This window comes from Eurytemora carolleeae, unplaced genomic scaffold, assembly GCF_000591075.1.
Source record: "Eurytemora carolleeae unplaced genomic scaffold, Eaff_2.0 scaffold746, whole genome shotgun sequence".
NCBI lineage: Eukaryota > Metazoa > Arthropoda > Copepoda > Calanoida > Temoridae > Eurytemora > Eurytemora carolleeae.
The window spans coordinates 207445-227136 of NW_019396773.1; the positions used below are offsets into that span (position 1 = coordinate 207445).

General features: G+C 33.4%; 1 protein-coding gene across 1 annotated transcript; it reads right to left on the reverse strand.

Annotated features, from left to right (window-relative positions):
• Positions 1 to 190: 190 nt before the first annotated feature.
• Positions 191 to 14658, reverse strand: LOC111708531 (uncharacterized). Its single transcript, XM_023481935.1, has 20 exons — positions 14576 to 14658; positions 14154 to 14223; positions 13532 to 13653; positions 13231 to 13360; positions 12903 to 13008; positions 12424 to 12501; positions 12273 to 12351; positions 6680 to 6740; positions 6372 to 6440; positions 6181 to 6270; positions 5613 to 5633; positions 5262 to 5351; positions 3387 to 3446; positions 3278 to 3327; positions 2729 to 2783; positions 2003 to 2094; positions 1608 to 1675; positions 1371 to 1420; positions 1176 to 1245; positions 191 to 318 (listed from the first exon to the last, which is right to left on the reverse strand). Exons 1-20 carry the CDS (start codon positions 14629 to 14631, stop codon positions 191 to 193), a joined length of 1545 nt encoding a protein of 514 aa, XP_023337703.1. The 5' UTR covers positions 14632 to 14658.
• Between the last annotated feature and the right edge of the window lie 5034 nt (positions 14659 to 19692).

Here is a 19692-nt window from a genome sequence, read left to right on the forward strand (position 1 = left end):
CCCTTTCGAGAATATTTTTTCATCCAGAAGTTGAACAAGTTTTTTTCCAGGATTTTTCGCTACTTTAGGGGTCGTGGAGGGGAAAATATGAAGTAAAAATATCAAAAGGCCAATAAAAACATGCATTTAGATGATCACATTACTTAAAATTTAAACCTTTGTTTATTTTCACTTCAGTAAAAAAAAAAATTTAATTTGAAGTTTGTTTTGTGTCAATTAAAGATATTTTCCTAAAAGTCTGTTCAGCTCCCAGAGTATCATTGTGAAGGGAAACACAAAGGGGAGGAAGTGGTAGCTTCCTATCCTTCCCATGGTCATCTAAAAATAATGAGAGAAGTCAATCTTCAAAGTTTATTCTAGAGCACGCACCTCTGCCCTTTATTAAAGTAAATTCAACCTATATGAAGCAATAAGTCTGACCCCGTCAACCTTGTTGCACCGGCTAGTCCTGTCCACAGAGCTAGGTACAGTACAAACTGGGACCGGAAAGGTTGACCCGGCTCGTAAATTCAAATGTACTACGGCTGCCAACGAGAGAAAAGCAAACCAGGTGGCCCCAAAACAATGTTACATTTGTATAACTTCAGGTTTAGTAAATGTTTTTAACAACAGAAGTGTTGTGCTTGGTTTGATACCCAATAATGTTATGAAAAGATAGCACTGCCTGAGTTACAATGGTTTCTAAGTTTATAAGGATACCGTTGTAAATCAGGCATTGCCATCTTTGCATGAAGGATCACTTGAATTCAAGCTTACCGTTCTTTAAATAAAGAAATTGTGTGGTTAGCACTTAAACCATAAAGGAATCTAGTTCTGCAATTAATCAAAAGAAGGTAAGAGTAGATGATGAGAACCATTTCAGTTGTTCAAGGGGCATAGAACGAAATTTGTCTCAAGACAGGGTGCTTATATTTTTTTCTTTCAATGGGCCCTAAACACCTCTGTAAATCATTTATTTTACTGATCCAGTGGAGACTGAGCCCAACAAGCCTCCCCTGTTTTGCCTCTAAGTGTATATCTTGCAGGGGTGTTTATTTTCTCCTCACTCTCCTCTTTTTTCCACAGATGTTTGGTATGTGTGTACCGAGAACAAATTAAAAGTTTCTTAATTTTTTAATTCTTGAGAACATATACCTCTGAAATCTCATTTTTAATTGTTATAAATCATCACTGACCTGCAACTAAAGAGTAGTCTGGAGGTGGCGGAAGTTTATCTGAGTTTGCTGGAAGACTCAGTAGGAGGTTCTACAAAACAATTTCACATGGATTCCGGGATATTTACAGATATAATTCAGTAAAGTTAATTAAATGGCTTGTTAATATTTTTTTTTATGATCTATGTTGCTAAGTCAAACACAAGATATTCTTACTTTGTTGCTGGGTCCAAAAGAAGTGAGTCTAGCTCTAGCATTTCCGTCTTCTAATAAATTATTAAGTCAATAAAAAATAAACATTTTTTTCTTTTTTTTGTGTATTGGACAAAATGTATTTATTGACAGTTTTGAATTTGGCACCCAAGCATGAAAATTGCCAAAAGAAAAAAAATAAACTTGATTGAATAAATTTAAAATGTAATAAAAACTATGCACTCATTATTATAAAATCACCATGCAAAGAGACAGCAACTGAGAGATTTGGATCAAAACATCTTCGGGGAGTCACACTTACAACTTGGCTAAACAAAAAAATACTTCAACTCCTAAAATCAGTGTTTAGAATTCACTGAATTCACTTTATTTTATGGAAAAAGAAAGATATGCAGATAATAATGGATAGATCTGAAAGGAAACCCAACATGGAACCCGCAGACTGCCTTCAGGGCTGAGTCTATCAATATTTGTCAATCAAATTTTAAAAATGTTTAGTTTTGCATAATGAGATATCAGTAAAACTCATATGATATATTTATCAAGTTTTGTAATAAAATATTTAGAAAAAAACAAATTTTTTATATGACAGAAGCAGTATCTATTGTAAAAAAACTATTTTGTTGGAGTTGTACCTTACATTAAAGTTAGGGGAGACCTTCTTCTTGTGTGAAGGGACAGGGGTGGAAAATGTATTCTCAGTTTTGTCTGGAGGAGAGTCGGAGGTCTGAAACACAATTTTTAAAATCAAGTATTGACCAAAAGAAAGCAAATAGACCAGTTTACAAAAGAATAGAAATGTTAGCATCACTAGGGCAAATTATTTTCAAAGGGAGGTAGCAGGAGCAAATTATCTGCCAACAGAAAGAAACAGGGGCAACTTTTCTATCTGTAGTTAAGTAAAATATCTTTAAAAAAAAACATTAAGGGGGCAAATTGACTAACTTAACTAAAGTAAAGAGAAAAAATTGTTTGACTGAAGTGAAGTAAAGGGAACTAATTGTGTACCTGAAGTAGTGTAATGGGAAAAAATTGTCTACCTGAAGTAGTGTAAAGGGAAAAATTGTCTACCTGAAGAAGAGTAAAGAAAAAAAATTGTCTACCTGAAGTAGTGTAATGGGAAAAAATTGTCTACCTGAAGTAGTGTAAAGGGGGAAAAATTGTCTACCTGAAGTAAAGTAAAGGGGGAAAATTGTCTACCTGAAGTAAAATAAAGGGGGAAAAATTGTCTACCTGAAGTAAAGTAAAGGGCAAAAATTGTCTACATGAAGTGAAGTAACGAAGACACATTGTCTACCTGTAGAAAAGTAAAGGAGACAAATTGTCTACATAAAGTAGAGTAAAGGGAACAACATGGCTACCTGTAGAAAAGTAAAGGTTGGAACAGCTCTCTCAGATTTTTCTTCCCTTTCACCCCTAGATATGTGGGGAAAAAATGATTCTATGAGAAAATACCTTTAAAATACTCTAAATAATATTGCCTCATGGGCCATGATATTTTAATAAAATAAACATTCATAATGGTTCAAATTCTACAGAAGGAACATATTTGTACAAAACATATAGTTTTTCTCGATAGAAATAAGCTAAAACACACTTAATTTGCCACAACAAAAACTATCAAAATTAAAATGGTGGTCAGTAAAAGAAGTACTAAAGATTAACTGCAGTGGCACTTAGTAAAATAAATTCTCTGTGAAGGTTCACATAGCTAATTAGTTAAAGCCAGTCAGTTAAAAAAAATTGAAGTTTTTGGCTTAAAGCTTTTACTCAATTGTTTTGTGAATTAAACATGTTTTTTATGTGGCGAAAAAAAAATTGTACCCTGTAATAAAATGTTATGTTTATTTGAACATCAGGAAAGCAATATTTTTATCTTTGAAAATATATTTAAAAAACTTAAATTTGACCTGATGAAAGTGGTTTCCGCTTCAGTTCTATTATTGAAGGACCGTTCAGCCTTTTAAAGATTAAATAAAAAAGCATTCAACAAATTTTTACAGAAAATTATACACCTACCTTCTCTTGCTCTTGTCCATAGGGGCCTAGCCTTTCCTCAAATGGAGGAATTTTTCTGTTCTAAACAGTAAAAAATCTAATCAAATCAAGTCTAACAATTAAAGGGATGTAGAGTGTAGATGTAATATGATTGACCCTCTGCTTAGGAAGAAGCATCTCATGATCCCAATGGTACCCTTAACAAGTGTGTCTCATCAATAATAAATGAAGTATTAATGATTTCATTTAAAAGAAGTGGTAGAAGCAGATGTAAGAAGAAAAGGGAAGAATAAGTGGGAAGAAGCAGATGTAAGAAGAAAAGGGAAGAATAAGTGGGAAGAAGCAGATGTAAGAACAAAGAGGGAAGATGAAGAGGGAAAAAGAAGAGGAAAGAAGAAGAGGGAAGAATAAGTGGGAAGAAGCAGATGTAAGAAGAAAAGGGAAGAATAAGTGGGAAGAAGCAGATGTAAGAAGAAAAGGGAAGAATAAGTGGGAAGAAGAGGGATGACAAAGAGGGAAGATGAAGAGGGAAAAAGAAGAGGAAAGAAGAAGAGGGAAGAAGAAGAGGGAAGAAGAAGAGATAAGAAGAAGAGATAAGAAGAAGAGATATGAAGAAGAGGTATGAAGAAGAGGTAAGAAGAAAAAGGGAAGAAGAGGGAAGGAAAAGAGAGAATAAGAAGAGAGAAGAATAAGAGGGAAGAAGAAGAGAGGAGAAGATGGTGAAAGAAGAAGAGGGAAGACAAAGATGGAAAAAGAAGAGGGAAGAAGAAATAAAAGGAAGAAATAAGAAGAAGAAATAAGAAAAGGAGGGAAGAAGAAGAGAGAAAAAAGAAGAGAGAAGAAGAAGATGCAAGAAGAAGAAGGAAGAAGAGGGAAGAAGAAAAGGGAAGAAGAATAGGGAAGAAGAAGAAGAGGGAAGAAGAAAAGGGAAGAAGAAGAGGGAAAAAGAAGAGGGAAGAATAAAGGAAGAAGAGATAAGAAGAAGAGGGCAGAAGATGAGACAAGAAGAATAGATGAGAAGAAGAGGTAAGAAAAAGAGTGTTACGCAAGCCATGCTGCGTAAGTAAAGCCTATGTTGCGCCCCTGTTGGTTTCTGAGTTCACCCTGAATATCTGTACAGAAAAGAGTTGAAAAAACTAGTTTAAGAAGCAGTGAACACACCGTCTACGCATGCGCGGAATTCTCGCGTGGGAGCAGACAGATTTTCTTCATATTATATAGTTATAGTCCGTTTAATGTATCAATAACGTAAACTGTGCCAATAATTCTAGGATCACTGCGGTAAACATTCTTTTGTATATATATAAATGTCGTATATTTCATGATTTGTGTTTTGGATGATTTATATTGTATGTTGTTAGCTCCTCCCACACTTTTTTAATGCTGAGTTGATATTTTTATCTTGTAATGGTTTGATTAGATCACTCAAAGCTTTTTCTGTGGAGATAATAAAATATATTTAGATTGAAGATTTGGTTGAATAAAGAATCGGAGCTTATCCTATTTATCCTTTATTATGGAGAGCAATCGGAAGAGGAAGTCTTACAATCCAATCCTGAGAAATACCGCACTGTACTTAATAACTTTCATTAGGTCTTTAGGAAAATCGCATGGTAGCGAAACAAAGAGGGAGGAAGAAATGGGAAGAACAAGTGGGATGACAGAGAGGGAAGAAGAAGAAATAAGAAGAAGAGGGAAGACGAAGAGGGAAGATGAAGATGGAACAAGAAGAAAGAAGAAGAAGAGGGAAGAAGAAGAGGGAAGAAGATGGAAGAAGAACAGGGAAGAATAAGGGAAGAAGATGGAAGAAGGAAGAAGGAACAAGGGAGAAGGGAGAAGAATGAGATGAAGAAGAAAAAGAAGATGAAGAAGAAAAAATGTAGTTTGCAAGGTTACCTCTACAGGAGCACAAATGTTTCCATAGAATTGAACAGGATCAATCCTTCTTCCTTCAACCATCGACTCCAACCCCAACCAACTTGCCTCCTACCAATTTGTATTTAAGATTGTATTCAGTTTAAGATATAAAATTTGAAAAAAAATGTTTTTACAATCTACACATATCTGTTTCCTCTTAAAGTTGTTGTGCAGTTACTTGAAACACTTCTTACTCAAGATCAATGTGATAAGTATTAAATAAACAGCAAATAACTGCTTTCCATAGAAGATTTAGATAAATTTTCTTGAATACATTGCTTTCCATATACAAATAAACTTCCTTTAAAGTATTACTATTCAGTTTTTTACCTGAATTGGATCCAATACTACCTGATGGAATTCATATTCTGGTGAAAAGAATATCTTTCCAAGACTACAAATTACTCCCCCCCACCCCACCCTACCCCCTTTACACTCAATGCTGAGCAAATATCCTGGAGGCAAAAAGTTTTTAAATAGCTATATATAACATTCTCCAGTAAAGATTGAGGAGATTGTTAAGGTACAGCACAGTTGTGAGTTAAGGAGAATTTTTAGCTTTAAACTTGGCAATTTTACTTTAAATGCAATGCCACAACTCCTATTTATTTTCCTGGAAGACAATTTTTCCAAATCAAAACTTTCCTATAATTAAAGGGAATGTTGTTTTAATTTCAATTTATCCATATCTATTAAAGGTACAAAAATCCATAAAAATTGACAATTTTTAACTGCAGTATCCTAATGTAAATTACTAAAATGTTCACAAGGCAGAGAAAGTAAAAGTAACAAATTCTTTGTATTGTTAGTCAAATGAAGGTTAGTACCAGTGTAAGTCAGATTTATAACCTTAGACCAGATTTTTATTATGAAAACTAAGAAAATATGAATCCCAGTCCTGCTGCTGAAACATGTAGGTATGGAAGAAGTTGGCGAGAATTATGGGTATTTTGAGTATGATCACTAGAGGCAACAATACTCTTAATATCTGAAACAAAATACGATATCTTAAGCCATTAGATACAAGCCACTTTCAGGGTGGCACATTCGAACTAGAAAAGTTAGATGATTTTAAGCAATTAATTTTACCTTGAACCAGAACCAGAAATCTTGGTACTCAAGACAGAACGGATCTCTGGTCCCCTCACCAGACAGTTTCTTTTGTAAAAAAATAAATAAAGGATTTCAGAAGTCAGTTACAGGGTTTAATCTATTTTGCTTTCACAAGAAATGGTTACAGATTCAGGACCATAATAAAAAATCATTAGCAAAATTTGGTATTTAATATATAGCAAACATATTGAATTAAATTAAAAAATTCATAAAAAGAATAATCTTTTATTTTTAAACATTGAGCAATACTGAATGATTGATTGATAGCTGTATTTCCTCTCTACCTGGCAGTTCAGGGTGAAGGAAGTCCTATTCTCATTTACAATTTTAACAGGATGGTAAACACTGTCATAATTAAATTTTAAACACAAGGTACATTACATTTTATAATGTTCAGTGGTTGTTCTTAGGACAAATTTGTCCCTTTTTTCTAATCGGACATTTGCCTTGAACTTAGTTTTGACTAATCATTAGACACCTGTTTCCCTGACTTTCTATGAGAATACACAAGTAATTAGATGGGTAACTCTATAGAAAGACATTTCTTACTCAATGTTTAACAATTTTGCCATTGTGCTTTTATATAACATAATTGACTGGCTTTGTCAAACCAAATTAAATCAAATAACATGGGGTGGGGATGACATTAGACTCAAGTAGTGGATTGGAGGATTAAGTCCATTCCATGTCCTGGAAATGAAAATTAAAACTGAACACCTTTATAAAAAAAACTTTTTAAAATTTCTACAGTAGACAAACTTTATACAAACTTTAACTTATCTTGCTTTAATAATTATTAGACAATAGAGGAGTAAATTTGGAAATCTTAAGAAATTAATCTGGGACTAGATGCTTCTTACCATTTTTTAATACCCACCCCCTTGGAAAAAATTAATTTCAATAAAAATACAATCATCTAGAGTAAAGTGTGCATGTATAATAATTAGTTTAATGTGCATAATTATGATAAATCTAAGGTTCACATTACTTAATGACCTACAGATCCAAATTGGACAACAAGCGAGTTATACATTAGTAATGTTGTGCAAAACGTATATTTCTTAAACTTTTATAAGCTAAGTTTCTTCATATTTTGTTTTATTTTATGACCGTTAAGTGTGATTAAAATGTTATATGATTACAATTTGAAATTTCCCAAGATTTTTGTTAACTGGGGTTAAAACATTTATGTGCTTCTAGATGGACAAATGTGCATATACTGTAACATTTAATCCTTTGATATCATTACAATCCCAGACCTAAATCCTAGGGAAATCAAGATCAATCCTTGTCCCTCATCTTTGAGGGTTAATACAAGACTTCACTTTCATTCCCAGTACCAATTCATAATTTACCCAAACCTCTCATCTTGTGTATAATATCTATCTCTCAAGATCTTGAATAAGTGGGTTTATCAATCTACATTTTAATGGTACAAATATATCTGTTAATATCTATTTATATTTAACCATATTCCATATATCTGTAGAGTCCCTCAGCGGTAAGACAAGTTACCACTAGCTCTTAAATAGGAAGAGTCCCTCAGCAGTAAAGCAAGTCTCCACTAACTCTTATATAGGAAGAGTCCCTCAGAAAGTAAGAAAAGTCTCCACTAGCTCTTATATAGGAAGAGTCCCTCAGTTGTAAAACGAGTCTCCACTAACTCCTATATAGGAAGAGTCCCTCAGCAGTAAAGCAAGTCTCCACTAGCTCTTATGTAGGAAGAGTCTCTCAGCGGTAAAGCAAGTCTCCACTAACTCTTATATATTTAGAGTCGGAAGAGTCTCTCAGCGGTAAAGCAAGTCTCCACTAACTCTTATATATTTAGAGTCCCTCAGTGGTTAAGCAAGTCTCCACTGACTCTTATATATGAAGAGTCCCTCAGTGGTTAGGCAAGTCCCCACTGACCCTTATAAGTCCCTCAGTAGTTCATCTGAGCCTCTGTCCCCTGCTGGACTAGATGTGGTCTCAGCTAATCCTTCTATAGATAATATAACTGGTGATCTCCTGATCAATCCTAGCTATCTATCAATCTGCTACAGACCTATGATCTTCTCCTGTGATACTTGTAACTAGTGATTTATGATCATCCTAGTTCTCTGTCAATCTGCTGTAGATCTATGATCTCATACTTGCAGTTCTCCTGTGGTTCGTATAGCTGGTGATCCTTGTGATCCATCCTAGCTCTCTTTCAATCTGCTCTGGATCTCTAGTCTCCACAGTATCTGCAACTTCCACAGTATCTGCAGTATCCTCCATATCTGCAGTGTCCACAATATATGCAGTATCCTCAATATCAGCAGTATCCACAGTATCTGCAGCATTCCTAATATCTGCAGTATCCGCAGTATCTGCAGTATCCTCCATATCTGCAGTATCCTCCATATCTGCAGTATCCTCCATATCTGCAGTGTCCACAATATCCGCAGTATCTACAATATCTGCAGTATCCTTCATATCTGCAGTATCCTTCATATCTGCAATATCTGCAATATCCACATTATCTGTAGTCTGCTCTGCATCTCTGTTGATCTACAGTCTGCTCTATATCTCTGTGATCTGTAGTCTGCTCTGCATCTCTACAGTATGTTCTATATCTCTTTGATATGTAGGATGCTCTGCATCTGGGTTGATCTCCCATCTACTTGATATCTCTCTGATCTGTTGGATGCTCTGCATCTCGATTGATCTCCCATATACTTGATATCTCCTTGATTTGTAGGATGCTCCGCATCTCTGTTGATCTCCCATCTAATTGTTATCTCCTTGATCTGTAGGATGCTCTGCATCTCGGTTGATCTCCCACCTCATTGATATCTCTTGGATCTATAGAATGCTATGCATCTCGGTTGATCTTCCATCTAATTGATATCTCCTGGATCTATAGGATGCTCTGCATTTTGGTTGATCTCCCATCTACTTGATAGATCCTCATGATCTCCTTTCACCTGGATTCATTGGCCTGTATTATCTTCTGAGTCCACAGAGTTTCTAACCATAGACACACCTGGAATATTAGAGGGTTTAGGGAGTTGAACCAGCTGTATAGAGGTGGAACTACATTGCTCTGATTCTATTATCCATTCTATAGTTCCAGCAATCCTCGGAGTCTCAAGTGTTTCTAACCATAGGAACACCTGGGGTATTAGACTGTTTAGGTAGTTGAACCAGCTGTATAGAGGTGGAACTACATTGCTCTGATTCCATTGTCTGCTCTGTAGTACCAGCAATTCTCTGAGTCTCCAGTATTTCTAACCATAGAAACGCCTGGATTGTTGGAGCGTGTAGGTAGTTGAACCAGCTGTTTTGAGGTGGAACCACATCTCTCTGATTCTCTTGTCTGTTCTATAGCTCTAGTGATCCTCTGAGTCCCCGGTGTTTCTAACCATAGAAACACCTGGAATATTAGATGGTGTAGATAGTTGAACTAGCTGTGTTAAGGTGGGACAACATCTCTCTGATCTGTGGTAATCCTTGGATCTGTTGTCTTCCTCTAATCTGTTGTAACTTGTATTCCTTGTATCTGATGTATTCTTTTGATCTGCTGTAAACCTGATTATCAGACTCATTAATGGTTTATTGATGTATTTTTCTGTATACTGTATTCCTGAAGATATGATCGTGTAGATACAATCATATAAGTCCACATGTTGTACACCTCCTGAGAGCTGTCCATAAAGTGCCTATCCCCCAGCCTTGTTTGAACAAACGGAGCTCTGCTCATATGTCTGTTCTATTCAAGGATCTGGGGTGCACTGTTGAATCTTAATGAATCAGTTCAGGTTAACTACTCCGCATTCATTAAAAGAAACAAAGAGATAAATGTGTGAGGCTGGGGTAGGGTTTTAGCATGAGTTTCCTATACTTAAAATATTACAATACATAATAATATTCAAATAGGGCATGTTTTTTTGTGATAAATTTTATTAGATAAATAGTAGGGTCCTCAAATTTTGAGTCTCTTTCTCAATGATAATAAGGTAGGCTGTATCCAAGTTTGGAAGTCTTAGGTCAACTCCTTAGTTGCCTAGGCACTGCCTGAAAATCATCCTCAGACTGCAGACTGACTTTGCTTCCTCCAACAGCAGTCCTGATAAATTTGATAGAAGTGCTAATGCTTTAAGTAGCAGTCCTGATGCTTCTGATAGAAATGCTGATGCTTCTGATAGCAATGCTGATGTTTCTGGTAGCAGTGCTGGTGCTCTTGATAGAAGTGCTGATGCTTTTGATAGTAGTGCTGATACTTCTAGTAGCATTTCTAGTGCTGATGCTTTTGATAGTAGTGCTGATACTTCTAGTAGCATTTCTAAAGCTTCTGTTAGCAGTTCTGCTGGCAGCAGTCCTGTTGCTTCTGGCAGCAGTCCTGATGCTCTGGTAGCAATCCTGCTGCTTTTGGCAGCAGTCCTAGTGGTTCTGGTTCGGTAGTCCTGATGCCTTTTATTATAAGTGCTAATGCTTTTGGTAGCAGTCCAGATGCTTCAGATAGCAATGCTGATGCTTCTGATAACCATGCTGATGCTTCTTGTAGCAGTGTTAATGCTTTTGACAGCAGTTCTGATGCTTCTGGTAGAATTACAAGTGTTTCTGGTAACAGTCTAGAAGCAGCAGTTCTGGTGTTTTTGGTACCAGTAATCATGTCTCTGGTTGCAGTCCTAATGCTTATGGCAGCAGTCCTTATACTTCTGGAGGCTGTCTTGATGCTTCTGGTAGCTCTCCTGACACTGACAAGGGAAAAACTTTAGACAATTACCTAATCGATGCTTGGTTAGCCATGAAATTGTCTAGTATGCCAAATGTTGAGGAAAGTTGTGAGCTAATACTATACACCCATAGATAAAGATAGATTGCGCATAAGACAACATTTTTCATCTTGAAAGATATAAATGTACAGAGATATTCTAAAGATATTCCTATTATATAGATTAACTAGGTCGGTTGTGAACATTGGCTGCTCTTATGTCATTGAGTACTTGTGGTGTACATAGTTCTGTAGAGAGAAATTTAAGTTGTTTAGTCCTTCTCATGTCCTTCTTCAGTTCTTGTCAATATGATATATTGCTCAGTGAAATATTTTTGTTCAAATAATTCCATTCCCAGTTATTTTACACTCTATTATGAAATCCGTTATAACACCAAACCACCCCGCTTATCATTGAAGTACACTTTGACACCTAGAAGTATGAGTTCACAGACTGTACAATTCTTGGTGATTTTGTGTACATAAGCTAACTATGTTTATTTATTTATCTATGTATACACCAGTCATGCCCTTACTTGAAGTTATCCTTGAAGGACTGGGAGGGGCAGAGGTGTCACAGCTTTTTAGTCAAATGATTTGGACTGACATATCTTTCTATTATTGCATTTTAATAAAAAACTTATTTGATAAAATTTAACAAATTCAAGTTCTCTGAAATATTGAATCAATAAATTTTTTTTAAGGTTTCATGGTTATTCTCCAATTGTTGATTAAAGATATTTTATCATACATCCCAGATTATCTCAATTTATTGCACACTTATCATAATTGAGCACATAGCACCTTTTAAATTAAACTCTAATAAATCTCAAAAAACAAGTATGTTTAACAATATGTGTTTTATATTACTTGCTGGCAATCAATTAATATTAAAAATTTGGCCAAGTTATGTTATCATGCTGTTAATGGGTTTTATTAAAAATGAAAAATTAGTAAACTAAATATTATTATAAATGCAAACTTCATTCTACCTACTTTTAAAAAATATATAGGAAACAATATTAACAAGTAAGGGGAGAGAGATTATCACATCCTAGAATTTTAAATAATAAATAGGAAACAATATTATCAAGTAAGGTGAGAAAGATTATCATATCCTAGAATTTTAAAATTAATTCCTGAGGCAAAAAATATTTTTCTTTTTTTCATCCTTTTCAGGACAAGATGGCACTAGCAAATTTTCCACTGATCCAAAATCTAAATTGTAAATATTATCTAAAATATTATCTAATAAAAATCATAATGATAAAAATATCTGAAAAATCCTACCTTCAGTTCTAGCACAGAAACAGTTTTTGGAAATAGCAAATGAGTCTCCAAGGCGGCCTCTTGTGTACCAGAATATGCCTAATGATAAAAAAAATTGTCTTAAAGAAAAGTTACAAATTCAAAAATCATTTCCTCTTAACAGAAATTATTTCTTTTTTTCCACAAAAATTTAGAAAAGTACTTTAAAACATATAAACAGCTAACATTAATTATATCAAACCAAACAAGATTTGAACACATATTTGCTGTTTCATATTAAGATTATCCTGGTGAAATTAAATATTTAGCTAGCTAATAACAATTACAACAATTTTAGCTAGATCAATGATTTACGAAAATCTTTAATATTGTTTGTACGATGTAAAATGTGAAAATAGTAATATTTTTTTACAGCAAAATTATATCCAATAACCATTTTGTATTCTGGATATCTTATGATAATTCCTATTTTAACAAACTTGCAGTTGTCTAGGGTCTACCTGTGGCACATATCTCATTAAGACATGTGACCATCATTGAGCAGAGAATTGCTATTCTAAGAAACCGCATCTTTTGTAACAGCTTCATTAACTCTTCTCTTCGCCTCTGTGTAGGTAGCAACTGTTTTTACAAGGGATAAATATTTTTAAGAAAATTATCTCCTTCCTTCCAAAATAATTTCCCTCTGACTTTATGACTAATTTTTTATTGGTGAGGTGGAAGGGGGGGGGGATAACCTTTTCATGTTTTTATTTATACAGGTCAGGGTAAGTAAGGATGACAAAATTATTTGTGATTTAAAGAATTATAAGAAACTTTTGTTGCTTCCTGAAGTTTAAGGTTTTTTGTTTTCTTCTTCACATCAAGTTTTTGTTTTGATTTCTTATAGCTTTCATCTTGGTGATTGTTGTTGTTATCATCTTCATAAACTGAATTATCCAGTTTAGAACTAACAGTTCTAAAATAATAAATGTCAAAATACTGAGATTAACAGGATATTTTTTGATATTTTTACCTTCAAATTCACACATTACTTGACATTAAGTTTCTTATATTGTTATTTGTCGCAAGAAATTATATTCCAAAAATCAACTACAAACAAAAATTCTTAAAACATGTTGAAATTGACCTGAACTGGCTGAGGGTTGACTTGAAGAGTAGACTACACATACACCAAACAAATGTAAATATTATAATAATGGATCCACTAAGCAGACTATACTTCCAGCAGAGTCCAGAAAACTGTACTTCCTTTAAAAATTCTCTTTTAGTGAATCACTAAAATTAAAATAGACTTAAAAACTGTAGACATAGTTTCAACATATACATTAAATAATGGCATGTTCAAAACTCAATGGTACCCTTGCAAGCTTTACAGAATGATTAGGATATCTAGTATCTACGTTTTAAATTTCAAAAATTGACCATTTTCAATTGTGGCTTTTATATCATAAGTGACTTGCGGATTTCTGCTACATGAACATGTTGAACATGTTGAAACTAGAGACTTTTCACCTTGAAAAGCGAAAACATTTGCCATATTACTTATCAGATTAAAGGAATCCTGCATGCCTCTCTTTTCTTTCTTTTTTTTTAAATTGAAATTTTAATTACAACGAAAATTCCATTAAGTTTTCCAAAAGTGGAAACCAATGAGAGAGTAGAAAACTAGTTCGACATTTTCTTTGTGTATTAAATATTACAACATTTTATTAACATATTTATTTGCATTTGACATGAAAAAATCTCACCGTGTCATCTCGTTGAACATTATAAATTCCATAAATAAGAGAGCAAATCCCTCCACTAACAGACAGTAGACTAGAACATAAGTTTATTTTGTTCCTTAGTCTTTATCAGTGGTCGGCATTTATATCAATACGATTAAGACAGCTTTTCTATTTAGATTTTGATTTCTAACAAGCTTTAATTACAAGTTTACAACTAAGCAAAGAGAAGGTGTTAATTGACAGCTTCTCTTTGTATCCATGGCTATGTGTGTCAATGCTGTTTAAAAGTTCAGTAGAAATCAAAATTGAAATTCGTATTTATGGTATAATATATAGGACGACAACTGCAAGAAAGTAAAAATTCAAACCACAAAGAGTTTAAACTTTTTAAATGTTCAATAAATATGATACAAAATTGCAATTCTTACTAAAACACTGTATACCTTAGTAACGTTAAATATGTCCAAGTTCGCCAGGTAGGTTTATCATTCTTCCCCATTTTACATCTGAAAAATTGAGTTTTTTCAGATTTGAAAGCATAGCATATATCCTGTTTACTGTCAACAAGAATGGGTTCACACCCTTTGCTATTTGAAGATGTCAAAGTCTACTACAGACAACGAGTATGGGCTCACACCCTATGCTAATGGTAGATGTCAAAGTCTACTACAGTCAACGAGTATGGGTTCACACCCTTTGCTAATGGTAGATGTCAAAGTCTACTACAGTCAACGAGTATGGGTTCACACCCTTTGCTAATGGTAGATGTCAAAGTCTACTACAGTCAACAAGAATGGGTTCACACCCTTTGCTAATGGTAGATGTCAAAGTCTACTACAGTCAACGAGTATGGGTTCACACCCTTTGCTAATGGTAGATGTCAAAGTCTACTGCAGACAACGAGTATGGGTTCACACCCTTTGCTAATGGTAGATGTCAAAGTCTACTTCAGTCAACAAGAATGGGTTCACACCCTTTGCTAATGGTGGATGTCAAAGTCTACTACAGTCAACAAGTATGGGTTCACACCCTTTGCTAATGGTGGATGTCAAAGTCTACTACAGTCAACAAGAATGGGTTTACACCCTTTGCTAATGGTGGATGTCAAAGTCTACTACAGTCAAAAAGAATGGGTTCACACCCTTTGCTAATGGTAGATGTCAAAATCTACTTCAGTCAACAAGATTGGGTTCCCACCCTTTGCTAATGGTAGATGTCAAAGTCTATTACAGTTAACGAGAATACAATGTTACTTTTGCTGAATCAATATGTATTTATAAGTTCAATGAATGCATTCCTTAAAATGTTTTGATTATTTGAGTGCTGACTAATTATTTACTTCAATGAATGTATATTTAGTTGAGATTTCAATATGCATACTTTGTTTCAACAAAAACGATCAAACAAAATTATCAAACATTATTTTCAATTGGCTCATAGTAAATTTTCTTTTGTGTTTTATTTTAAGCTGAACCATCATACATTATTATTTTGTATTTTGTGTTTGAAAATAAATACTAAATAAATAAAATATTGTTAAAATAATAAAAAAAAATCATTATTTTATTTGTTTTTTAGTTTAAAAAATCATTTCCCAATCCATCATTTTAACATTTCCCAATCCACTATCTAAATACTTACCAATCAATTATCAAATATTTCCCAATCTAATATCTAAATTCTGTCCAATCCATTATCAAAATACTACCCAATCCATCATCTTCACATTTCCCAATCCACTATCTAAATACTAAAAATATCTAAAAATATTTCCCGATCTATTATCTAAATACTTCCAAATCCGTTATCTAAATATTTCCCAATCCATCATCTAAACATTTCCCTATCCACTATTCAAATAATTCACAATCAATTTTCAAATATTTCCCAATCCATTATCTAAATACTTCCAAATCCATTATCTAAATACTTCCCAATCCATTATCTGAATACTTCCCAATCCATTATCTTAATACTTCCAAATTCATTATCTAAATTCTTTCCAATCCATTATCTTAATACTTCCGAATTCATTATCTAAATATTTCCCAATCCATTATCTAAATATTTCCCAATTCTTATCTAAATATTTCCCAATCCATTATCTAATTATTTCCCAATTCATTATCTAAATTTTTCCTGATCCATTATCTAAATATTTCCCAATCCATTATCCAAATATTTCCCAATTAATTATCTAAATTTTTCCTAATCCATAATCTTAATACTTCTCTATTCTAAATCTAGAAGAATTTACTGGCAAACAGACAGTAAAAATAACTAATTATATTTATGGTTCCAAAAACCTGATATTCAAAGAGACGTTATCAAATTTAAACTTCTGGAGAAAAACTTGGATATAGAAGTAATACCAGTTTGGACGTCTAGGAACCATGAGAGAATAATACTAGCTGATCTTGGATCAAAATTTAGTCAAAGTTCAGATGAGTCACATAGCCTGCTTATAAACAATCTCATCAATTTTTAAGACAGGGTTGACTTTGAAGTGTCGCAACGCCCTAACCTTAGATTTTACCACCCTAACTCACTTATGCTTTTCAGTAGTCTTTACGTATACATTTCGGCACTGTAAAGCACTTGTTGTTAGCTTTGGTTTTTTACAAGTGATTTGCAAAATTCTCAACAATTTAAGCTTGATAGTGTGAGACCATTAAATCACTAGTGGGGAATTTAACGTGAAATCTTGACTAGATTATTCACAGTATTAGAATTTTGTCCATCAGTATATTACTTTGCTTCGTCTAATAACAAAATTTGTATAAAACACTTGAAGCCAAAAGTTATATAAAGATTATTGTCAATTTTAATTATGTAATTTTATTAATAAACTTGTATTCAATTTAAAAAAAAATGCTTTGAAACCAGGATTTTAGTTTTGACATTTATTATTAGAAGAGATCATCATGGGAAAATCTTTTATCAAGAAGTATATATGTACATTTTAGTTTAAATAAATAAAAATAATATTTCCACCTTTCAGCAATATTAGTTGGTGCCGGGCAATAGAAAAATATAAAAGGTATGCAAAGCTAAATTTTGCCTTCCTATTGGCGTCTTGATATCCTAGTTTGAACTAATCAAATTTATGTTTACAAATAATAATGTACAGTGTACACTGTGTACAAAACACAGTATACATAAACTTGTGTACCTTTCTTTGCAGTACTCAAAGAAAAGATGTATACAAAACACCAACCAATATCTAAATATTTCCCAATCCATTATCTAAATATTTCCCAATCCAATATCTAAATATTTCCCAATCCATTATCTAAATATTTCCCAATCCAATATCATCCAATGTCTAAATATTTCCCAATCCATTATCTAAATATTTCCCAACCCAATATCTAAATATTTCCCAATCCAATATCTAAATATTTCCCAATATATTATCTAAATATTTCCCAATCCAATATCTAAATATTTCCCAATCCATTATCTAAATATTTCCCAATCCAATGTCTAAATATTTCCCAAATATTTCCCAATCCATAATCTAAATATTTCCCAATCCATTATCTAAATATTTCCCAATCCATTATCTAAATATTTCCTCCCAATCCAATAGTTTTAGAATAGTTTTAGTTAAAATATCCTTTTTTGAAACTTCCCCAACAAAAAGATAAAAACGATGTGCCTGAATTTTTTGTTTTTAAATTGAAATTCTTTTAAGTTTTAAATACATTTGGCCAATTTTTTCTACTTTCTTTGTTAGCAAGATTTGGAATTATTTCAAAATTTTAGTCTGATGAGAGGTGGCCAGGGTTGGTTTATTTACTTTCTATGTTCATCAAGATCATTTTTAGCCAGAGAGTTGCTTTAATTTCATCTGGGCGGTACAAGAAAAGTTCGATGAACTAGGTCAAATTATCTAATTTCACTCAGATTTCATTCTTTCGCAATACGACACGGACTTCTGGAGAAGTTATCAAAATTTAAACTTGTGAAATCTGACTAATATCTGACTAGAAGGTTTAGCTCTGTAAGAATATATCTTGCAGGCCGGAGATGTTAAACTACAGTAATTTCGGAAACTTTTTTAAAATGAAAGATTACATGGTAAGATCAAAACTAACAAGAAATATTTTTTGTCTAATGTTTTCTAAATCGTGGATACCCTGGGTAGTATGATTTTATACCCGAATTTACCAAGAATAATTATCACCGATCCAAAAATTTTGGCTTAACAGAAGGCCTTATACCAACAGCTTACAGTATAAAAAAATACGAAAATAAAATGTGAAAATCCGGGAAATTTTCGACTTATACTCAAAAATTATTGCAACATAAAAAGTATGAAGCCTGGAAAGGAAAAATTTACAATATTTTGGACACCCTGAATGACGTTTGTAGATTTACAAAACGAAAAAGAGAACTTTTTTAAAATTTCAATCCTTGGGATATGGCAGTATGGGCCAGAAGGTAACAGCTAGCTGCTAGGATCCACCAAAGTGGTCTTGCGAAAGTTTATACCCAAAAATTGGAATCCTCGTGCCCAATTACCTATAAATAAACATACAACATGCAAAATCTGTTGTAAAATTACCCATAACGTAACGGTAGGCAACAAGCGCGCCAGTCAGAGTGGTCAAAAGATTTTATAACTCAAGAAATGGAATTTTTGTGCCCAATTACCTATAAATTGATATACGGCAGGTAAAATTTCTAGTAAGATGACCCATAATGTGACATCTGGCTACTAGGCGCCGGTCAGAATGCTTCAAGGTAAATTTTGAACTCAGAAAGAATTCTGTGTCCCAATTTACCTGTAGATTGATATATCGCATCCTACTTTTGTTTTAAATTAGGCCCAACTGGATTTATAACATATTTATTTATGTTTTTTCTTAATTGCGTGCGTGCGCGGGGATTTGAGACTCTAGGGCGCAAAATGTTCAGGAATTTTTTGTTTAATCGCGTCCTGAGGAAGTCAAGTTCATTAAATGGTGTAAAACATGTGAAAACGTGAGAAAATTCGCATTTTTAAAACAAAGAGCGCACGCGCGCACATTTGCTCCGATCTATTTGAAATCGCATTTTGCAGTTACAATACATATTTGTGAGTTTGCATCCGGAGAGTAATACGACTTATGCCCCCCCCCTTTATATCATTATTGTGACAATAATCCCAGATTAGCCTTAACCCTCTTTACCCTTAACTTTACAAATAATCAGAATAATATTTTATAGAAGGAAATATAGAAAAATTCGGTAACCCCGCATTTCTCTATTTGCCTGGCATCTACATATTTCAAAAAATAGTTTAGAAACTTAAATACCTCCTCTGTAATCCTTTAATACAAGATTTCTTTGGTTTACCTGACTACAGAAGAATTCCTGTAAAATATATATACAAGACAGAGCTCAAGGAAGAATAAGATCAATTAACATAACAGTTCACAAATACAGAAACAAAGAACTTTTACTCTCGGAGTTGATTAGTTTTAGAAAGTTCATTTATTCATAATTCTCAAATTATTGATAGAGAAACTAAAGGAGTTGAATGGACTGCTGACATAATTTAACTATTTGTCTG

Bases quoted from the DNA above. Each gene is read 5' to 3' on its own strand.
- LOC111708531 (XM_023481935.1), bottom strand. From the start codon at position 14,631: ATGGGGAAGAATGATAAACCTACCTGGCGAACTTGGACATATTTAACG. The intron at 12,502-12,902 runs GTAGACCCTAGA...TTTTATCATTAG, and splicing joins TAATGAGATATGTGCCACAG to GCATATTCTGGTACACAAGA. The intron at 1,246-1,370 runs GTAAGAATATCT...ATTGTTTTGTAG, and splicing joins CTTTTGGACCCAGCAACAAA to AACCTCCTACTGAGTCTTCC.